This window comes from Astyanax mexicanus, chromosome 7, assembly GCF_023375975.1.
Source record: "Astyanax mexicanus isolate ESR-SI-001 chromosome 7, AstMex3_surface, whole genome shotgun sequence".
Classification (NCBI taxonomy): Eukaryota; Metazoa; Chordata; class Actinopteri; order Characiformes; family Acestrorhamphidae; genus Astyanax; species Astyanax mexicanus.
Window position 1 is genome coordinate 54,171,032 of NC_064414.1, and position 19,318 is coordinate 54,190,349.

Consider the following 19,318-nt stretch of genomic DNA (forward strand, 5'->3'; position numbering starts at 1 on the left):
TATTGATTAAATACTTTGAGAAAACTTAAGAAATTGTGCAAGAGTGAATTTCTAATGTTAATATTCATATTGAGGCTTTAATTACATTGATATTCTGAGGGAAGCGTTAATAACAGTTTGAGCCCTGAGGTTTAATGGATTAGTTCTGACAGGCACGCCACACTTCATATCCTCATTCCTATAAATACATCATAAGCTAATACAGGCTTCAGAATTAACATTTAAATAATTAACAAGACTCTTTTGAAAGAATGTGATAAAAGTGTAAGCATTTATGTTGTTTTTAAATGTGTGTTTTATATATATATATATATATATATATATATATTTTTTTTTTTTTTTTTTATGTTACTCGATCTTGTCGTACAGAGACTCATCAGTCCGTGATTCCCACAGTCTCAGCGATCACGTTCCTGATCAGGCCTCAAATAATGCAAAGAAAACAAGTTCATATTCATAATCCTCATACATCTTCACATCATGTTCTCCTCCACCGTCTTACACACTGCTTTTGGGTAACTTTATGCTGCTTTACTCCTGGTGCAAAAATTCAAGCAGTTCAGTTTGGTGGTTTGATGGTTTGTGATCATCCATCTTCCTCTTGATTATATTCCAGAGGTTTTCAATATAGTAAAATCAAAGAAACTCATCATTTTAAGTGGTCTCTTATTTTTTAAAATATATTTTTCATATTTTATTGATTAAATACTTTGAGAACACTTTAAAAATTGTGCAGAAGTGAATCTCTAATGTTAATATAAAATAAGCCCTGAGGTTTAAGGAATTAGTTCTGAGAGGCATGCCACACTTTATATTATCATTTCTATAAATACATCATAAACTAATGTAATAAACTTCAGAATTAATGTTTAAATAATTTAAATGTGAAAAGAGTGTAAGCATTTATTTTGTGCTTAAATATGTTTGTTGTATATTTTTCTCTTTTTGCACCAGTTGGTTGTTAATTTTTGCTTGATTTTACTTGATTCTGGAGCGATGGCGTTCCCGATCCCGGCGCTCGGCCCGGTTCTGCTCAGTCGTACCTGAGACAGCTGGCGGTTCAGACAGTGTGTAAATCAGAGCCGCATGCTGTTTAGCCGCTGGCTCTGATCCGGCTCGGCTCTTATTTATCCGTTTGGAGCCGAGCTGGAGTTTCTGAGCGCTGATGTTTGATTTGGTGCCGGCCGGGTCTAAACCCGACCCAAACCACAGAGCCGGGCTCAGTAACGGGACGCCGAGCCCTGGAGGGCCAGACGGGGGTGGGAGGGGGGGAGGGGGGTCTTGGGGAGAATGGTTAGTGTGTGTGTAGCACAAACACACACACACATAACACACACACACACACTGAGAGCACGGTAACGATCGTGTTTCAGCACGGGGCCGACATAATCTTCCCCGAATGGCTCCACACGAGCCCCCTTACCCTGTTTTTCATTTTCATCCCTCTCTCCGAGCCCCCATCATCTTGTTCTCTCTCTCTTTCTGTCTTTCTCTCTCTCTTTTAAAGCGATACTTTAGATCTAGATCAATCACGTGTTCCTCCCATTAACTTTCTCCAAATGATGTCCATCACCTTAGATATGTTCAGCTTCTGTAGTTTTACAAACTGTACGAATTCCTTTTTTTTTTTTTTTAATTTAAATGAACCTGGCAACCCTGGCTGCAGCCGGCGATAACTCACTGTCTGCTTTCACTCTATCACTCCAAAAACAACAGATGCTATATATGTGGGGTTTAAACATTGAGCAATATGTTTAAATGTATGATGAGCTGATGTACAGTGAGTGTGGCTGACGTCTTGTCCCTTATCTGATGTGTTTACATGGAGAGCGAGTAGAGTGTATGAGCACATTAATGACTGTCGACGATTTTTTTGAGTCGATGTTGTTGATTATGTTAATCACAATACATACCACACAATCCGATGCAAATTGGAAAGAGTGGAGTCAATCCCAAAAAATAAAAAATAAATAAACTAAGTTTGCTACCTTTTCCAGCTGTACAGGACTAGGATAGTAATATTAGCTTAGCTCCTGCATTAAACCATCATTTCTCGTTTCTACTCTTATTGTCTTCTGTCTTCTGTACCTGTGTGTTACGTAAAAAAGTTCATTATTTTATAAAATTCAGAAGCAGGACTTAATCTACTGTAATGTTATTTTGGTACCAGGTACCACTAAATACTGAACACTTTCAGTTCTGCCTGCAAAAAAGGAGCTTAAACAAAAGTACGCAGGTGGTTTTATTGTTATGGCATGGCAGGAATGTTGTATATCTGTCGGTTTTTTTTTTTTTTTTTTCCCTCATGTTCGCCTCCCTGTTTATTTTTAGCGCTGTAAGTGTTTAAATGACATGTTATACAGCGTGTCAGCCGAGGCCAGCGCAGCGTGCTAAAGCAGCGCTAAGTGCTTCGTGTTTTTGCTCTCAAAAATTGATTCCATTCTTTCATGGACTGCTGTGTGTTTTTTCCTGGAATAACTTATTTCCCCGGCCGCTCCGGCCTCCGGGGCCGTTTCGGGGCACATCCGCGGAGCCGCAGAAACAACACAGACAGTCTTTGTTGAAATTTGAGCCGCCCGAGCCGATAGCTAATTTCCCCGGACGGCAGGTACACGACAGCGGCTCCGCCGAAAACTTTTTATTTCATTTTACACGTATCGATTCGGACCCCTCTTCATCACACAGCCGCTCCGTAATCTCCACGCGGAGGCCTGCCTGATCATGCGGGAGATGAGAGCGTCCACACACACTCGGCCTGTCCTCGGGGTGCTTTCTGAATGCCGTTCGTTTCAATCTAGAGCACACACACGACTCCCAGGACCAGTGGATGGATTTTGAGTTATCGCTTCATTAAACGCACTGACACACATAGACTTTGGCAGGACCTAGAAAAAAAATAAAAAAAATACACACACACAGCAGCGCAGCCCAGAGAGCCTGAGACTTCACACTGGGCCTGTGTGTGTGTGTACGTGTGTGTGTGAGTGTGTATGTGTGTGTGTGTGTGTGTCTATTTGTCTGTCGGATTTTGTCCTACTCTCCATCATCACAGTAAGGAGAAGAAACCATCAAAGTCCATCAAAGAATTTTGTCTATACACTATACACTATACATCCAGGTAGCTGCGCCATTAAAATAGCAATTCGCCAAAGTAAATCTGCCAGAGCGCATCTGGATCTTAAAGGGAATGATTAGCAAGTGACACTTTTATTTATTTTTCCGCCCAAAATTAATCGCACCCATGATTAGTTATGAGATTTAGCACACAACTTTTCACAATACTTTTCCCGTTGTTACGATAGCAAAGACACACTGTCAATGTACTACATCAATCTGCACTGTGCACGGTTCTTGACGATCTCTACAATAAGACCTGATATTTTCCTTTTTCTTAAAAAATCTTTATTTAAAATGCTTTGACTAGACCTAAACCTTGAAATGGAAACCAACCATAAATTTGTATATAAGGTTAAGATATATTGCAATAAACCTAATTATATCTCAAAAATTTATAATTAAAGCTTTAACCTATAGCCTTTTTGTCTGGTTAAAACATAAACCAAGTAAATTCTAAGTAGATTAGTATAAGAAGGTTCAGGCCCATTTTAGACAAACTCTTCTTAAAAGTAGGTTAACACAGTGACTCACACAGAAAGCAGTGTATTCAGGTCGTGTGGGGTGTTCCTTCTATGCAGTGGTCAGTATCTCCTAAAACTGCTCCAAGGAAGGGCGACCAGTGAGTGAGCAACAGGGTCATGAGCTCCCAGAGCTCTGTATTCATAAGCATGTGGTATAATTATGCTCAAGTCTTCAAACATCACTGGAACTTTGTTATTTAAGGCTTTGTTTAAATGTTTTGAGTGTGCTAGACCCAAAATCTCTATCAGCACCACTACCACAGCATTAGTATTGAACTGTTGGTGTTACCTAGCTCTATCATGCTTGTGCCACCATGGTATTAAAAGGCTAATTGAGTGATTAGAGCAAGGATGGAGCCCTTTAAGCACATTAAATACTACAGTAAATATAATAGATGGCACTTTTTTGTTACCACAGCACAGCTTTTTCAAAATAAAGAGCATCCCTATTGTTGAAATGCCATTCATGATTCTGTATGGGCAATGGGATTCTCGTAAATCTCTTTTATGGCTTGTTTTCTTATTTTGCTTGGTTAACTTATAGGAAATAGTATTACCATATTTTACAGATCAGTGAACGTCTATTTTCTGCTCTATTTTCATACATAAGGTGCACCAGATTATAAGGTGCATTAAGTGACAGTAGTAAGCAGGGGTGGGCGATATGGCCCTGAAACAAAATCACGATATTTCATGGTATTTTTGCGGTAACGATACTCTTGGCGATATGACAAAACACAAACAAATATTTAAAGAATACACTACTGGAACAAAATGAAAATAAATTTTTATTATTGCATACGATACGATAACTGAGATATAAAAAAAATACAAAAGTTTTATCTGAGTTTTATCAGAAGTCAATGATCCAAAATGCCATGATAATAACAATGCACTCCAAATATCTCCATATATCCAGGATTAAAGTAAAATCTGCTTTATATAGTAGATATATAATGGGAAATTAGAAAAGTGCAGATTTTTGTTTTGTTAAAAACAGTAATAAAGTAGTACCCTGATGTGATAATTAGGGGTGGGTGATATGGCACCATATTTCAGGGTATAATATGGTTCACGATATTCAAAAATGTTACCGATATCATCGCGTATGATACGATATGGCACACCCCTAGTAGTAAGGATGCCTACAATGAAGTGAGCAAGGGTTCAGCCATGTTCTTCTTCTAAAAAGGAAGCTGAGGGAAGCGCCTGAATAAACAAAACTGTAATTCTTTAAAAAAATAAAACATTTTCTTTCAAAGTCAAACGAGTGCTCGATGTTAATCTACACAGATCTCTCTCCTGAAAACTGTTAATTTGGGTGAGTAAAGAGCTTCCATTTATTTACAGTAAGCTTAGATTTCCAATATTTTATGTAAGGGTGAGTTTTCAGTGAAGTTTCTCCAGCATTAAGGGTGGGTGCAGCAGCATTAGCATTAGCCGCCAACCACAGCACTAGTGGGATGTAAATTTCACCCGATAGAGCTAGAGTGATAAACCCTGAGTGTTACGGTAACTCAGGGTGCTATCAGCTAGCGGTTTGCCGACTACAGTCCAATATACTCAGTCGTCTCTGGTTAGCGGCTAATGCTAATGCTGCTGCATCCAGCCTTAGTGCTGGAGAAACTTCACTGAAAACTCACCCTTATAACGCTGTACTTTATACCTGACTGGTAGAATTCATGCATTAAATGCACCGGATTAAAAGGCACACTGTTGATTTTTGGGATAATTAAAGTATTTTAAGTGTTCTTTATAGTCTGAAAAATATAGTAATAAACACATTTTTAATATATACTTTTATTTTAACAGTCCCAAAGTAGTACTAAGACCTATTGTTACACGGGAGTCGGAGGGGTGTGAAGGAGGAGGACGTAAGTGCAAAGATAATATTTATTTTAAACAAACAAGATAAATCAAAACAAACAAAACACGGGTAACGCAAAACAACAAGGCTTGGATAATATAAACTGAGAAACACTGACTAAGAAACTAAGAAGAGGATACAAGAAACACAGACTAAGAAACTAAGACTAGGCTACAATCGGACTGCAGGGATACAAAGATACAGCATACAAAATACAAAATACAAAAGACTCGACACTGAACATTCTAACAGAGGGGCTTAAATACAAGAGGAGAGTGAGAAACACCTGGGCTAGGAAGACGAGGGGGCGGGGTTACAAACAGGACACAGGTGAGAACACTGATGCTACAGGGCAGGGCTGGGGCGGAGCTAGGGTGGAGACAAATACTAACAACAACAATAGCACATGGCTGTGAACACTGACAGGAAAACAGAGGGGCAGGAGCACAAGAGACAAAATAAGGGAGAAACAGAAGACAGACATGGGCTAAGGTGTAACATTACCCCCCCTCAACGGCGCCACTACCAGAGGCGCCGAGAGAGAGGGAACAGGGACTGGACAAAAGACTGGACAGGGGGCAGAGACTGAACAAACGACCTAACAGGAGACGGAGACTGGACAGGGAACGGAGACTGGGACTTGACAGGGGGCTCAGACTGAACAAACGACCTAACAGGGGACTGAGACTGGACAGGGGACAGAACAGGAGACGGAGACTGGACAGGGAACGGAGACTGGGACTGGACAGGGGGCTCAGACTGAACAAACGACTGGACTGGGGACTGAGACTGGACAGGGGACAAGGACTTGACAAAAGACTGTACAGGGGGCTTAGACGGGACAGAGGGTTGGACACTAGACAGGAATGGAGACTGGACAGGGGGCTGAACAAAACTGGACCGGGGAACTGGAACAAATACCTGGACAGGGACGGACACAAACACAGTGACAGGGACGGGAACAGGAAAACCACCGGGGACAGGAATGGGAACAAACACAGACACCGGGACCAGGACAGGGAGAGACACGGGAACAAACATTGGTGGGTGCCCAGGACTGGCGAAAGTCTGTACGGAAGTCCAAGGAGCCAGCCTGGGCACAGTTCTGGGGGCAAAGACAGGGGGCCTTGGGGCAGGCCTGGGGGTATACAAAGTTCTGGGAGTGGGCACAGGGTCAGAGGCGGCCGGAGCCGCGGGCACAGGGTCAGAGACGGCCGGAGCCGCGGGCACAGGGTCAGAGGCGGCCGGAGCCGCGGGCACAGGGTCAGAGGCGGCCGGAGCCGCGGGCACAGGGTCAGAGGCGGCCGGAGCCGCGGGCACAGGGTCAGAGGCGGCCGGAGCCGCGGGCACAGGGTCAGAGGCGGCCGGAGCCGCGGGCACAGGGTCTGGAGCAGTGGGTACCACGTGGGCGGCAGGCACTGCTGGTGCTGGAGCAGCGGGAGCTGCTGGAGCTGGAGCTGTGGCAGCAGGTGCTGGAGCTGGAGCTGTGGCAGCAGGTGCTGGAGCTGGAGCTGTGGCAGCAGGTGCTGGAGCTGGAGCTGTGGCAGCAGGTGCTGGAGCTGGAGCTGTGGCAGCAGGTGCTGGAGCTGGAGCTGTGGCAGCAGGTGCTGGAGCTGGAGCTGTGGCAGCAGGTGCTGGAGCTGGAGCTGTGGCAGCAGGTGCTGGAGCTGGAGCTGTGGCAGCAGGTGCTGGAGCTGGAGCTGTGGCAGCAGGTGCTGGAGCTGGAGCTGAGGCTGGAGCAGCGGAAGCTGCTGGTGCTTGAGCTGGAGCTGAGGCTGGAGCAGCGGATGCTGCTGGTGCTTGAGCTGGAGCTGAGGCTGGAGCAGCGGGTGCTGCAGGTGCTTGAGCAGGCGCGGCGGGTGCAGCTTGAGCAGGCGCGGCGGGTGCAGCTTGAGCAGGCGCGGCGGGTGCAGCTTGAGCAGGCGCGGCGGGTGCAGCTTGAGCAGGCGCGGCGGGTGCAGCTTGAGCAGGCGCGGCGGGTGCAGCTTGAGCAGGCGCGGCGGGTGCAGCTTGAGCAGGCGCGGCGGGTGCAGCTTGAGCAGGCGCGGCGGGTGCAGCTTGAGCAGGCGCGGCGGGTGCAGCTTGAGCAGGCGCGGCGGGTGCAGCTTGAGCAGGCGCGGCGGGTGCAGCTTGAGCAGGCGCGGCGGGTGCAGCTTGAGCAGGCGCGGCGGGTCTAGGAGCTCGTGACCTGGGAGTAGGCACAGGAGCAGAGGCTGGACCCCCAGGCACAAGAACTGGGGTAACAGCAGGCACAGAGTCAGAGGCGGCCGGGGCCGCGGGAACTGGGTCAGAGGCGGCCGGGGCCGCGGGAACTGGGTCAGAGGCGGCCGGGGCCGCGGGAACTGGGTCAGAGGCGGCCGGGGCCGCGGGCACAGAGTCAAAGGCGGCCGGGGCCGCGGGCACAGAGTCAAAGGCGGCCGGAGCCGCAGGCAGCGCTGATTCAGAGGCGGTGGGTCCTGCTGGCGAAGAAGCCGCTTCAGCGGGAGCTGAGAGTGCGGCTGCCGCCAAGATCCGGACAGGAGCCGCAGACTCAGCAGTGGGCGTGGCTGAAAACACCGGACCGGAGCTTGCTTCCGGAGCAGGAGTCGAAAACCCGGAATCCAGCCGGGCTGTACAGCTGGGATCCGGCCGAGCTTGAGAGCTGGGAGTCGGCCGAGCTTGAGAGCTGGGAGGCGGCCGGGCTTGAGAGCTGGAAGGCGGCCGGGCTTGAGAGCTGGAAGGCGGCCGGGCTTGAGAGCTGGAAGGCGGCCGGGCTTGAGAGCTGGAAGGCGGCCGGGCTTGGGAGCTGCAGGAGCTGAGGCTGAGGCCGGAGGTGCTGGAAGTCGGCCGGGCTGGAGAGTGCGGTGGAGCTAACATGCTAGTTAGCTTAGCTGGAGCTGGGCCGACACTCTCCACCCCACGGAGAGGCGCCGGGAGCGGTTCATCCCCCCGAATTAGCTCCGCGAGGAACCGGAGATACGCCAGGTCCGCCTTCCTCGTGGCATTCCTCTTCGCTACGTCCATATTTCGGTCGAGTCTTATGTTACACGGGAGTCGGAGGGGTGTGAAGGAGGAGGACGTAAGTGCAAAGATAATATTTATTTTAAACAAACAAGATAAATCAAAACAAACAAAACACGGGTAACGCAAAACAACAAGGCTTGGATAATATAAACTGAGAAACACTGACTAAGAAACTAAGAAGAGGATACAAGAAACACAGACTAAGAAACTAAGACTAGGCTACAATCGGACTGCAGGGATACAAAGATACAGCATACAAAATACAAAATACAAAAGACTCGACACTGAACATTCTAACAGAGGGGCTTAAATACAAGAGGAGAGTGAGAAACACCTGGGCTAGGAAGACGAGGGGGCGGGGTTACAAACAGGACACAGGTGAGAACACTGATGCTACAGGGCAGGGCTGGGGCGGAGCTAGGGTGGAGACAAATACTAACAACAACAATAGCACATGGCTGTGAACACTGACAGGAAAACAGAGGGGCAGGAGCACAAGAGACAAAATAAGGGAGAAACAGAAGACAGACATGGGCTAAGGTGTAACACCTATCACAGAAGTGTACTCAGTAGAATAGTAAATTTAACTCACTCTAATGTCTACAATTCCAAGACCAGGCACTTTCCCAAAGTACTGAAAACAAGTGCGCACCAAACAGCAGACAGTAGCCTGAGGGAGAGACAGCAGATTGCGCTGCTCTGCTGACTGTATCTTATTGAAACACAGCCGCCGACTCAGTTTCACTCACTTACTCGCATTAGTTAAGATAGAAACGAATCTGATTAACACCAACAAGTGTGCAGCTTAATGTTTTTAAGTGCTGCAGTTTTCCAGCTGGCCCAGTCTCTCCGGTTGCCAGTGGCAACAGACTAAACTAAATTACATTAAGCTGATGCAGCTCATTTATATGAACAACATAATCAAAAATGTTCGGCTCGCTTAAAGTACTGTATCTGAGTAATAAGTGAGACATATTCAGATTCATGTCGCAGACTTAATTTATTTGGATTCAAAGCGTTAGAGCACTCGAGGTTGATTTTATTTACTGTAATTTCGCCGTAATTCAGTTTATTCCAGCGATGTCTTCAAGTTTATATTCCCTCGATGCGTTTCAGGACACTGTGCTCGAGGTGAATGGCGGGAATAGCCATGCACTCACGTTGTGCATGCCTGTGTCTGGAGCTAGAATTGAAAGGAGGCTCTAGTACCCTGTTGAAGCCTCTAGTCTGGATAGAAGATGAGATTGAGATGGTTGGGTATGGAGGCGTACAGGTTCCATATGGCTCCATTTATACACAGATGTGTATTTGTGCAATTGGACCTGTAGATCCTGCTCTACACTCTCTCATAAATGCATTTATCTTAGCGATAAATGTGTTGTAATCTGGTGGAGACGTTTGCTGTGTGGACACAAACATTATTCTGCTGAAAAATGCCATTTAGAAGCCCTGCCACGAGAAGGGCTTCCAACTATGTCTGCAAAGCTGTCAGATCACCAGTCACACCAGCAGGTTGTAGGTGCAGTGTTTCGCTCCATACTCAAACCTGACCATCATCAGATCCCAAACATCCCAAACTTGCTAGACTCTGGCTGTTTCTGTGATTTAATAGCACTGGAAATGCAGCCGTTCCCATGTTTTCCCAAGGCGTTCCATGTTTTCTCTACAATGGTAAGAACTAAATCCGAAAGGAACCAAAGATTCAGAGAGCAGAAGCTTGAGAACCTTGGACCACCTAGTATGTGAGAGTTCTAAAGAAATATAAGAGACCATTTGGGTTAGAATGATGCCATACTCTGTGCCGCTTGTTATTTACCACTTCTAGCATGTTCTGTCATAGGAAATGTATGGTCGCCTGTAACTTTGTCGCTTTCCAGTGTGAACACAGGGTTAGAGGAAAGTTTAGCAGTCAGTGATCTCTCACTAAGAGGTGCACTACCCAAAGTAGCCTCTAATAGTCTTTCACACCCACAACAAGACTCTAATCAGACCACACCTGTAATCATTTATTATTTTTTGGGCAATGATTTTTGTATTTGGTAATTTATTACAATTATTTCCTAAGCCTAATCTTGTGGAGTCCCTCAAGGCTCTATTCTAGGGCCTATGTAACTGATGTTAAATGGAACAGCAGTGTATTGGCAATTAGTACTCAACACAATCCTACACAGTCCTAATAATTCCATATTCAGACTTGCTTAGATTGGAATTATATCACAACCAGACATCACACTGGTTCTCACTCGAGTAAAGGCGAGAGCCTGTTCACATTTCTCGAGGGAGTGGTGCTGGAGGTGTTTCAACAATAACAATGAATTGTTGCAAAGAACCATACTGCTTCTTTTAGTCCAATGATGTGCCTTATCTTAAAGTCTGTCAAGTGAATAAAATGTATTTGAGTGCGAGCTTACCAGTCATTAATCTCTCACCAAGAGGTGAACTACACAAAGTAGCCTCTGAGAGAATTGTATGCCCTCTTGTGTCAAGACTCTTGTGTATAATCAGACCACATGTGTAATTATTTACTATTTTTTGTGGTAGTAAGTAGGGGTGTGCGATATGACGATAACAGATCGTGAAGTATTATAAGGTGTCTACGATAAGCCATCACAGAAAAAACGCTGGATCGTTAAGCACATTCTATCCACTACAGCAGTTTTCTGCTCAGCCAAAGCTCACTATTTGCTAGTGCCCTTTCACGCAACCTAGTGGCCCGCACATAAACCAATCAGCTCACCGGAACACCTTCGCTTACTTCCCCTCCCCTTTTCTCACAAGCGCGAAGCCATGATTGAAAACACAGCGGCAGAGTTAGTTTCTTAAAAAAGTTCGATTTCAGTAATATGGACCTGGTTTGGATTTTTCCAAGCTGACGTTACACAATCAACAGTAATATGTAAAATTTGCACAGAGGTCGTTCTCGCGTCGGACGGAGGCACGACAAATCTTTTTAACCACTTAAAGAGGCGACATCCCAAACAGTACGCTGAAAGTCAGGTAACCGACAGATTAACTGCACCGCAGCTAGCAGAGGCTAATGCTAAAGCCTGACCAAAACAAACAACAATAACACGGTCAGTCGAGAGAGGCACTCCCTACGAGAAGAGAAGTAAACGATGGAGAGAGGTAACAGAAGCGTTTTTGAATCACTTTTACCTGGCAAAGGACATGGTTCCTTTTAAAACAGTGGAAAACCAGCCATAAATACTTTATTTTTTCTAAAAAAAATATATATAAAAAAAAGTTTTGTTCTAAATTACATTGTCAGCTAAGCAGTTAAGTCTTAAATCCTGTCAAAATATTCAATGCTAATAGTAATACTTAAGTTACAGGAAGATTTTTCTACAGCATTTTTTTTTATTTAACTGCTTTTATTAAATTGTTACTGTCTTGTTCTTGCCTTGTTATTTTTGTGGTAGGCTAAGTTTGCTGTTTAAACAGCAAGATTGCACTTTCCCTGAATGGTGTTTTTGTGTACCATTTTAAACCAGTGTTAATAGATTAAATCTGTTCAAAACGTGGCTTGGACAAAATGGTTTGGTTTTTAGTGCTGTATTTAAGAATGGTTAGATTGTTCGATTGTACTCAAGCAACATGAAAAGAATCGTGATAAAATCGTTATCGTGATTATGAAGAAAAAAATCATGATATACTAATTTTGCCATATCGCCCACCCCTAGTAGTAAGTGCTTTTGGTAACTGATTACCTAAGCTTATCTTGTGGAGTCCCTCAAGGCTCTATTCTAGGCCTATAGAACTGATGTTAAATAGGACAGCAGTGTATTTCAGAACAGGGAAAAATTGTGGAACTACAGATCCCCTAACTACATCTAAACAGCATCAGCCCTCACCACAATCCTACATAATACCATAATCAGACTGGTTCTGCTTGGACTCGTCGCAGATCCAGACATCACACTGATGCTCACGGAGTCCGGCTCCAGTATAGGCCAGAGCCTGTTCACATTTCTCCAGGGAATCTGGAGCAGTGGCTACTGTTCCACACTCTCTACTACTGCTGCTGCTAGAGACGTGTGATATCAGCGCTGAGAGATTACGAATTGGGATTTGGTGATGACCCAGTCGGACGGAAAGTGGCGAAAATATATATTTATATATCTAAAAAAGAGAAAAGGAGTACCATGGCAACTGGCAGCGTTGCCACCGACAACAAAGTGACTTCCAGAGCTGATAATAAGTGTGTGCTGGCCGTCTGCTGCTGCACTTACTCAAAAATCACACTGCCTTTTACTGGGACGAGAGAGAGAGAGAGAGAGAGAGAGAGAGAGAGAGAGAGAGAGAGAGAGAGAAAAGGATGTGAAACTAAAATATCATATTTCTATAATAATGAATTAAGTACAAAAAAATTACTAATACAGAAAATAAATGTTAAGATTTTATTTTGTATAAATATAACAGTTTCAGACATTCATTAACATTCTATATTAACATTCTCTACAACAACTTAACAATGCTAACTTGCTAAATGTAGCATACCAAATGGGTAATGGACAAACTGTGTGCCTTCATAAAAGCTAAAGGCTTCACTACAATAATGCTAACACGCCAGATACAAGTGTCAATTATCACACTGTCTACCAGCCTCATCCCACATCACTACTACAGTGTTAGCACACTGTCTACCAGCCTCATCCAACATCACTACTACAGTGTTAGCACACTGTCTACCAGCCCCATCCCACATCACTACTACAGTGTTAGCACACTGTCTACCAGCCTCATCCAACATCACTACTACAGTGTTAGCACACTGTCTACCAGCCCCATCCCACATCACTACTACAGTGTTAGCACACTGTCTACCAGCCCCATCCCACATCACTACTACAGTGTTAGCACACTGTCTACCAGTCTCATCCAACATCACTACTACAGTGTTAGCACACTGTCTACCAGCCTCATCCAACATCACTACTACAGTGTTAGCACACTGTCTACCAGCCCCATCCCACATCACTACTACAGTGTTAGCACACTGTCTACCAGCCTCATCCAACATCACTACTACAGTGTTAGCACACTGTCTACCAGCCCCATCCCACATCACTACTACAGTGTTAGCACACTGTCTACCAGCCCCATCCCACATCACTACTACAGTGTTAGCACACTGTCTACCAGCCTCATCCAACATCACTACTACAGTGTTAGCACACTGTCTACCAGCCTCATCCAACATCACTACTACAGTGTTAGCACACTGTCTACCAGCCCCATCCCACATCACTACTACAGTGTTAGCACACTGTCTACCAGCCTCATCCCACATCACTACTACAGTGTTAGCACACTGTCTACCAGCCCCATCCCACATCACTACTACAGTGTTAGCACACTGTCTACCAGCCCCATCCCACATCACTACTACAGTGTTAGCACACTGTCTACCAGTCTCATAACACATCACTACTACTGTGTTAGCACACTGTCTACCAGCCCCATCCCACATCACTACTACAGCGTTAGCACACTGTCTACCAGCCTCATCCCACATCACTACTACAGTGTTAGCACACTGTCTACCAGCCCCATCCCACATCACTACTACAGTGTTAGCACACTGTCTACCAGCCCCATCCCACATCACTACTACAGTGTTAGCACACTGTCTACCAGCCCCATCCCACATCACTACTACAGTGTTGTTAGCACACTGTCTACCAGCATCATCCCACATCACTACTACAGTGTTGTTAGCACACTGTCTACCAGCCTCATCTCCACATTCAAGGATTCAAGGAGATTTTATTGTCATTCGCATCACATGTGGTACATGAGGTGGAACGAAATTGTGAAGCGTTTCGTTCCACCTCATGTACCACATGTGATGCGAATGACAATAAAATCTCCTTGAATCCTTGAATGTGGAGATGAGGCTGGTAGACATCACTACTACAGTGTTGTTAGCACACTGTCTACCAGCCTCATCTCCACATCACTACTACAGTGTTAGCACACTGTCTACCAGCCTCATCCAACATCACTACTACAGTGTTAGCACACTGTCTACCAGCCTCATCCAACATCACTACTACAGTGTTGTTAGCACACTGTCTACCAGGCTCATCTCCACATCACTACTACAACGTGCAAAACTGAAAAGCGTCTGATATGATAGAAAAGGTGTCAGAAAGAGGGAAATAGAGGAATGGAGAGGAATGTCAGCAGGAGTGAAATCATTCCGAGTATCCGAGGGATTTTTCACCTTTTCCGAGGGTAATGGATGGACTTTTTTTTAGCTTTTTCAGCTTTTCCGGGTCTGGAGGGGGTGGCTGGTATTATTTGAGCTCTGTTGTGCTGCGTGACTCCGATAGACTTTTACTCCAATAAAAACCCCCACAGCAGCAGCAGCTCCGCGGCTAATATGCCAGGTAAAGGTTATCCCACCATCACAGCTCACCTAGCGACAGATGTGCTCTGTGGGAGTGTGTGTGTGTGTGTGTGTGTGTATAAGTGCTAAGCTGCAGGTACGGAGGAAGACCCACTGTGGTCTTTACTGCATTATAGAGGAAGGCTTTAAGATCCTGATACACAGCCACGAGCGTATCACGCTCCCCCCTTACAAGCGTTCATAATTCAGCACTTCCAAAAGGCTTAAAGCGATAGTTTGAAGATTTAAAACGATACCATCTCAGCCCCAGTTGTGTTGTTTAAATGTAATCCATCGGGTGTTTTTGCGGATGTAAAAAGTATCTACTTTAAAGATCTTTAGGCGATCCATCAACTGTGCACTGTGCAGCTTGATTTAGGGTGTGTCATTGTGTCTTTTCTATCATAACGACGGGAAAAGTACAAATTGCACAGCTCAAATGTGCAAAAGGAATGTACTAATTCTGAAATAATCCAATCAGTGTGTCACAGGTCAATATATTTAAAAGCCAGGTGAGCTCTGACTTTGGCATGTTCGTATTTTAACAGTGCGGCGCTTTTGCACGTCTCAGCAGAGGATACGAAGGTGAAGGTACACGAGCAGCTAATTTAAGAGAAAAATTTATGTTATTTTATTTTGTATTCTGTTTATTGTTGAGGTAAAAGTCTAAAAAATGGACTGGTTGACTGGTGTTGGGGTGTAAGGGTGTACTAGTGTCTAGTGTACTAGACACGATTCCCTTGAATTGTGCTGAAGCACGGTTCTTCCCCCTCCCCAAATCCCCCGCTGACCTGCACTCACACCGCGTTTAAACAATCCGTGCCCGAGCACGCTTACGTCATTACTCACTGCTCAGTGGGCTTGCTGGTGTTGTGCTGAATTCAGCAACCCCGCCATGAAAAGCACCCTTTCTTGGGAGCGCATATGCATCGTCTTCTTGATAAAAGTGGAAATAATCCACTTTAACTTATTTATAAATATCAGCCGGTGCTCTGAGTGGTCCAGTGGACTAAGGCAGGCGATGCCACTATGATCAGGAGATCGCCGTTTGAATCCTGTTCATGTAGCTTGCCATCGGCTTCCTGGGCACGGTTTGAGCGTTCACACTAGTTAATTTTTATTTTTTATTTATTTAGCCTTTATTTAACCAGATCGGTCCCATTGAGACACAATGATCTCTTTTTCAAGGGAAGCCAGGCCAAGACAGAAGCCTAAACATCAGTTTCAACATTTAAAACAGACAGTTCACAGTTAAGCCATAAAACAAAGAATCAAACAATAAGGAATCAAACAGTAATGTACAATATACAGTCTGGATGGGTCAATATGGTTGAATAACAGGACCTTCACACAAAACATGAACAGAAACAATAAGAGGCTGATTCCAGGTTTCTTACAAAATTTCTAAATGTTCTAAGGGAAATAAGTTCCTTCAGTTTCAGAGTACTCTGCAATGAATTCCAGGCAGCAGGTGCAGAATGCATAAAGGAGCGTTTGCCGAATTCAGTGCGAACTTTGGGAACATTGAGGAGATAGCAATCATTGAGCCTTGCTTTGCGAGGTAACCGTGCCCGGGTGCAGCACGAGTGGCCTATTGTGAGTACCTTTATCGTTGATATTATTATAGATTTACAGACGCCTCGGGCTGAACCGTTCTGATCAGTTATAGCATATGCATGCTCACATGCTCACACAGTGATGTCACACTCCTGCTCTGTGAGCCTGCGGGCCTGTGTTAACATGCACTTATTCCCCTCTTTTATTATTTTCTCTTTTGCTTTAAAGAAATGACTTTAAGCTTACAATACTTACACACACACACACATACGCACCATGGGCGTGGTAGTGGGGGGAAAAGTGGACCTGACTACCCAGGGCCCGAGTAGGGAGAGGGGCCCATGAAAATCCTGATTTTTTTTTTCGCTCACTTTCCTTTGTTTACTGGCATGGATAGGGGCCCATTAACATAGAGGGTGTACAGGGCCCAGAATTTGCTGCTACGCCCCTGATACGCACACACAATTTCTAAATGCAATGTCCATTTTGGACCATAAGCCGTTTTATGGGCTCTTTGCTTCCTGCTGGAGGAGCCATTCTGAAGGGCCTCATAAGAACCAGTCGGTCCTGAAAGCCAGGAACGGCGTTTTTTTGTACAGCGGCTTCGCTGTGTTAGCTGTGCTGCTCGGCGGTTGGCATTACTTTCTGGCACTGTCATTACTGTTTTAATATACAGCCTCGACAAATGTGGCCAACAAAATGGAGAGAGAGAGAGAGAGAGAGAGAGAGAGAGAGAGAGAGAGAGAGAGATAGAGAGAGAGAGAGAGAGAGAGATGGGCTGTCACTGCACAGCGTCCTCATTCAGACATGCAGGTCTGACATTTGGAATGACTGTGAAATGAAAAATAAAGACTGATTTCAACAGCCGTTTACCACCACACCTAGAGGGCAAACACACACACACACACACACACACACACACACACACACACTCTCACACACACATTCTTCCAAGCTGTGCACAACCTACCTCACAAAAACCTTAACACATCTTCTCATTCAATATTTTAATGTTAATTTCTTAATTTAATTTATTTTCTAAATTGTAGAATAATATTAAAGACATGAAAGCAGTTATAAGGGACACATATGGAATTACGTAGTAAACAGTAAAAGTCCTAATGGTGTGCCATATTGTATCGTAAGCAATAATACCACCAATATTTTTGAATATTGTGAACAATATTATACCCTGAAATATGGTGACATATCACCCACCTCTAATTATCACACCAGGGTTCTACTTTTTCACTGTTTTTAGCAAAAGAAAAATGTACACTGTTCTCATTTTTTCCCATTATATATCTACTAGAGATTAGAGACAGATTATATCTGTCCAGTATCATTTATTTTACTTTAATCCTGGATATATGGAGATATCTGGAGTTCAGTATTATTAGTATCATGATATTCTGGATCATTGACTTCTGTTACAAATCTGATCAAAATTCATGTATTTTTAAATTTCTCAGTTCTTAGTAAATATCGCCCACCCATAGTTATTCCTCCACATTAATCCCCTGATCTAAACCTGATGAACTGAGATGGTGATTTGAGGTGATTTAATTGGGATGAGCTGGAGCTTCACAGCGTGAAGGAAAAGCAGTAACTATTGTTCAGCACCTCCAGGAACTCCTTCCTTCGAGATGCTGAAAAAACTATTACAGTTGACTCTCCCTCATGAAGGAATGTTAAATAACTGCAAAACTTAGAAAATTGAGCTTTTCAGCATCCATCTGCCACCTCACTCCAATACTCCAGTAATTCACATTGGCTTGCCATGAGCATGGTGGCAAGAGTTTAATCAACTTAACTCACAAGATAACACCTCACAAGTTATACATGTCTGGCTTTTTGTTATTGCTGCCTTGTGCACTATGGGTACACTCTGCCCTCTGACCAGAAAGAAGTAAAGGAGATAATGAATTGATGGAAATTGAAGCAGATTGGACAAATGAGATTAATCACAATTAAGTGAAAAAAATAATGCAATTAATCACAATTCATTACTGCAATTGGTTGATGGCACTCTATTCATAGGAATACATACAAATAGGCACACAAAAAAGACTACACACAAGGATAGTTTATAATTACTAATATAATTCTACTTATGGGACAATCTCCAACAAGCCATAACATTAAAACCACAGATGATCTTGATTTTACCAAAAAAAAAAAAAACCTCTAGAATATAATCAAGAGGAAGATGGATGATCACAAACCATCAAACCACCAAACTGAACTGCTTGATTTTTGCACCAGGAGTAAAGCAGCATAAAGTTATCCAAAAGCAGTGTGTAAGACTGGTGGAGGAGAACATGATGCCAATGCATCATTTGAGGTCTGAAAGCTCTACATCTTTTTTTGTTATTTCAGCCATTTCTCATTTTCTGCAAATAAATGCTTTAAATGAACATAGTTTTATTTGGAATTTGGGAGAAATTCTTACATGTTGAATCAGGAAAAATGGACAACCATACAAATCTAAGATAACTGTGATGTTCTAGACTCTGACTGGGTCAGAACATCTCCACAACATCAGGCCGGTCCTGTGGGGTTTTCTCAGTATGCAGTGGATCAGGACCTTCGGGTTGAGTCATTCAGCAAACTGGATTCAAATCCCAGTCATGCAGCTTGCCATCAGCTGCGGAAGCCCAGAGAGAGCACAATTAGCCAATTAGCCTTGCTCTCTCTGGGTGGGAAGAGTAGATGGCACTCTCTCTCTTTCCACTCATCACTCTTAGGGTGATGTGGATCAGCACAAGGCTGCGTCTGTGAGCTGATGTATTAGAACTGAGTCGCTGCGCTTTCCTCCGAGCGTTAGCGCTGTGATGCTACTCGGCAATGCTACAGCATCAG

The 19,318-nt window shown here is 44.3% G+C and overlaps 2 protein-coding genes across 11 annotated transcripts in view; one reads left to right on the forward strand and one right to left on the reverse strand.

The window, feature by feature from the left end:
* tenm3 (teneurin transmembrane protein 3) overlaps nucleotides 1-19,318 on the forward strand; it is a 1,272,390-nt gene that overhangs the window by 744,319 nt on the left and 508,753 nt on the right. The gene's annotated exons all lie outside the window — the stretch shown is intronic.
* LOC125802950 (putative uncharacterized protein DDB_G0290521) lies at nucleotides 5,644-6,565 on the reverse strand. Its single transcript, XM_049481412.1, has 2 exons — nucleotides 6,176-6,565; nucleotides 5,644-6,103 (listed from the first exon to the last, which is right to left on the reverse strand). Exons 1-2 carry the CDS (start codon nucleotides 6,544-6,546, stop codon nucleotides 6,028-6,030), a joined length of 447 nt encoding a protein of 148 aa, XP_049337369.1. The 5' UTR covers nucleotides 6,547-6,565; the 3' UTR covers nucleotides 5,644-6,027.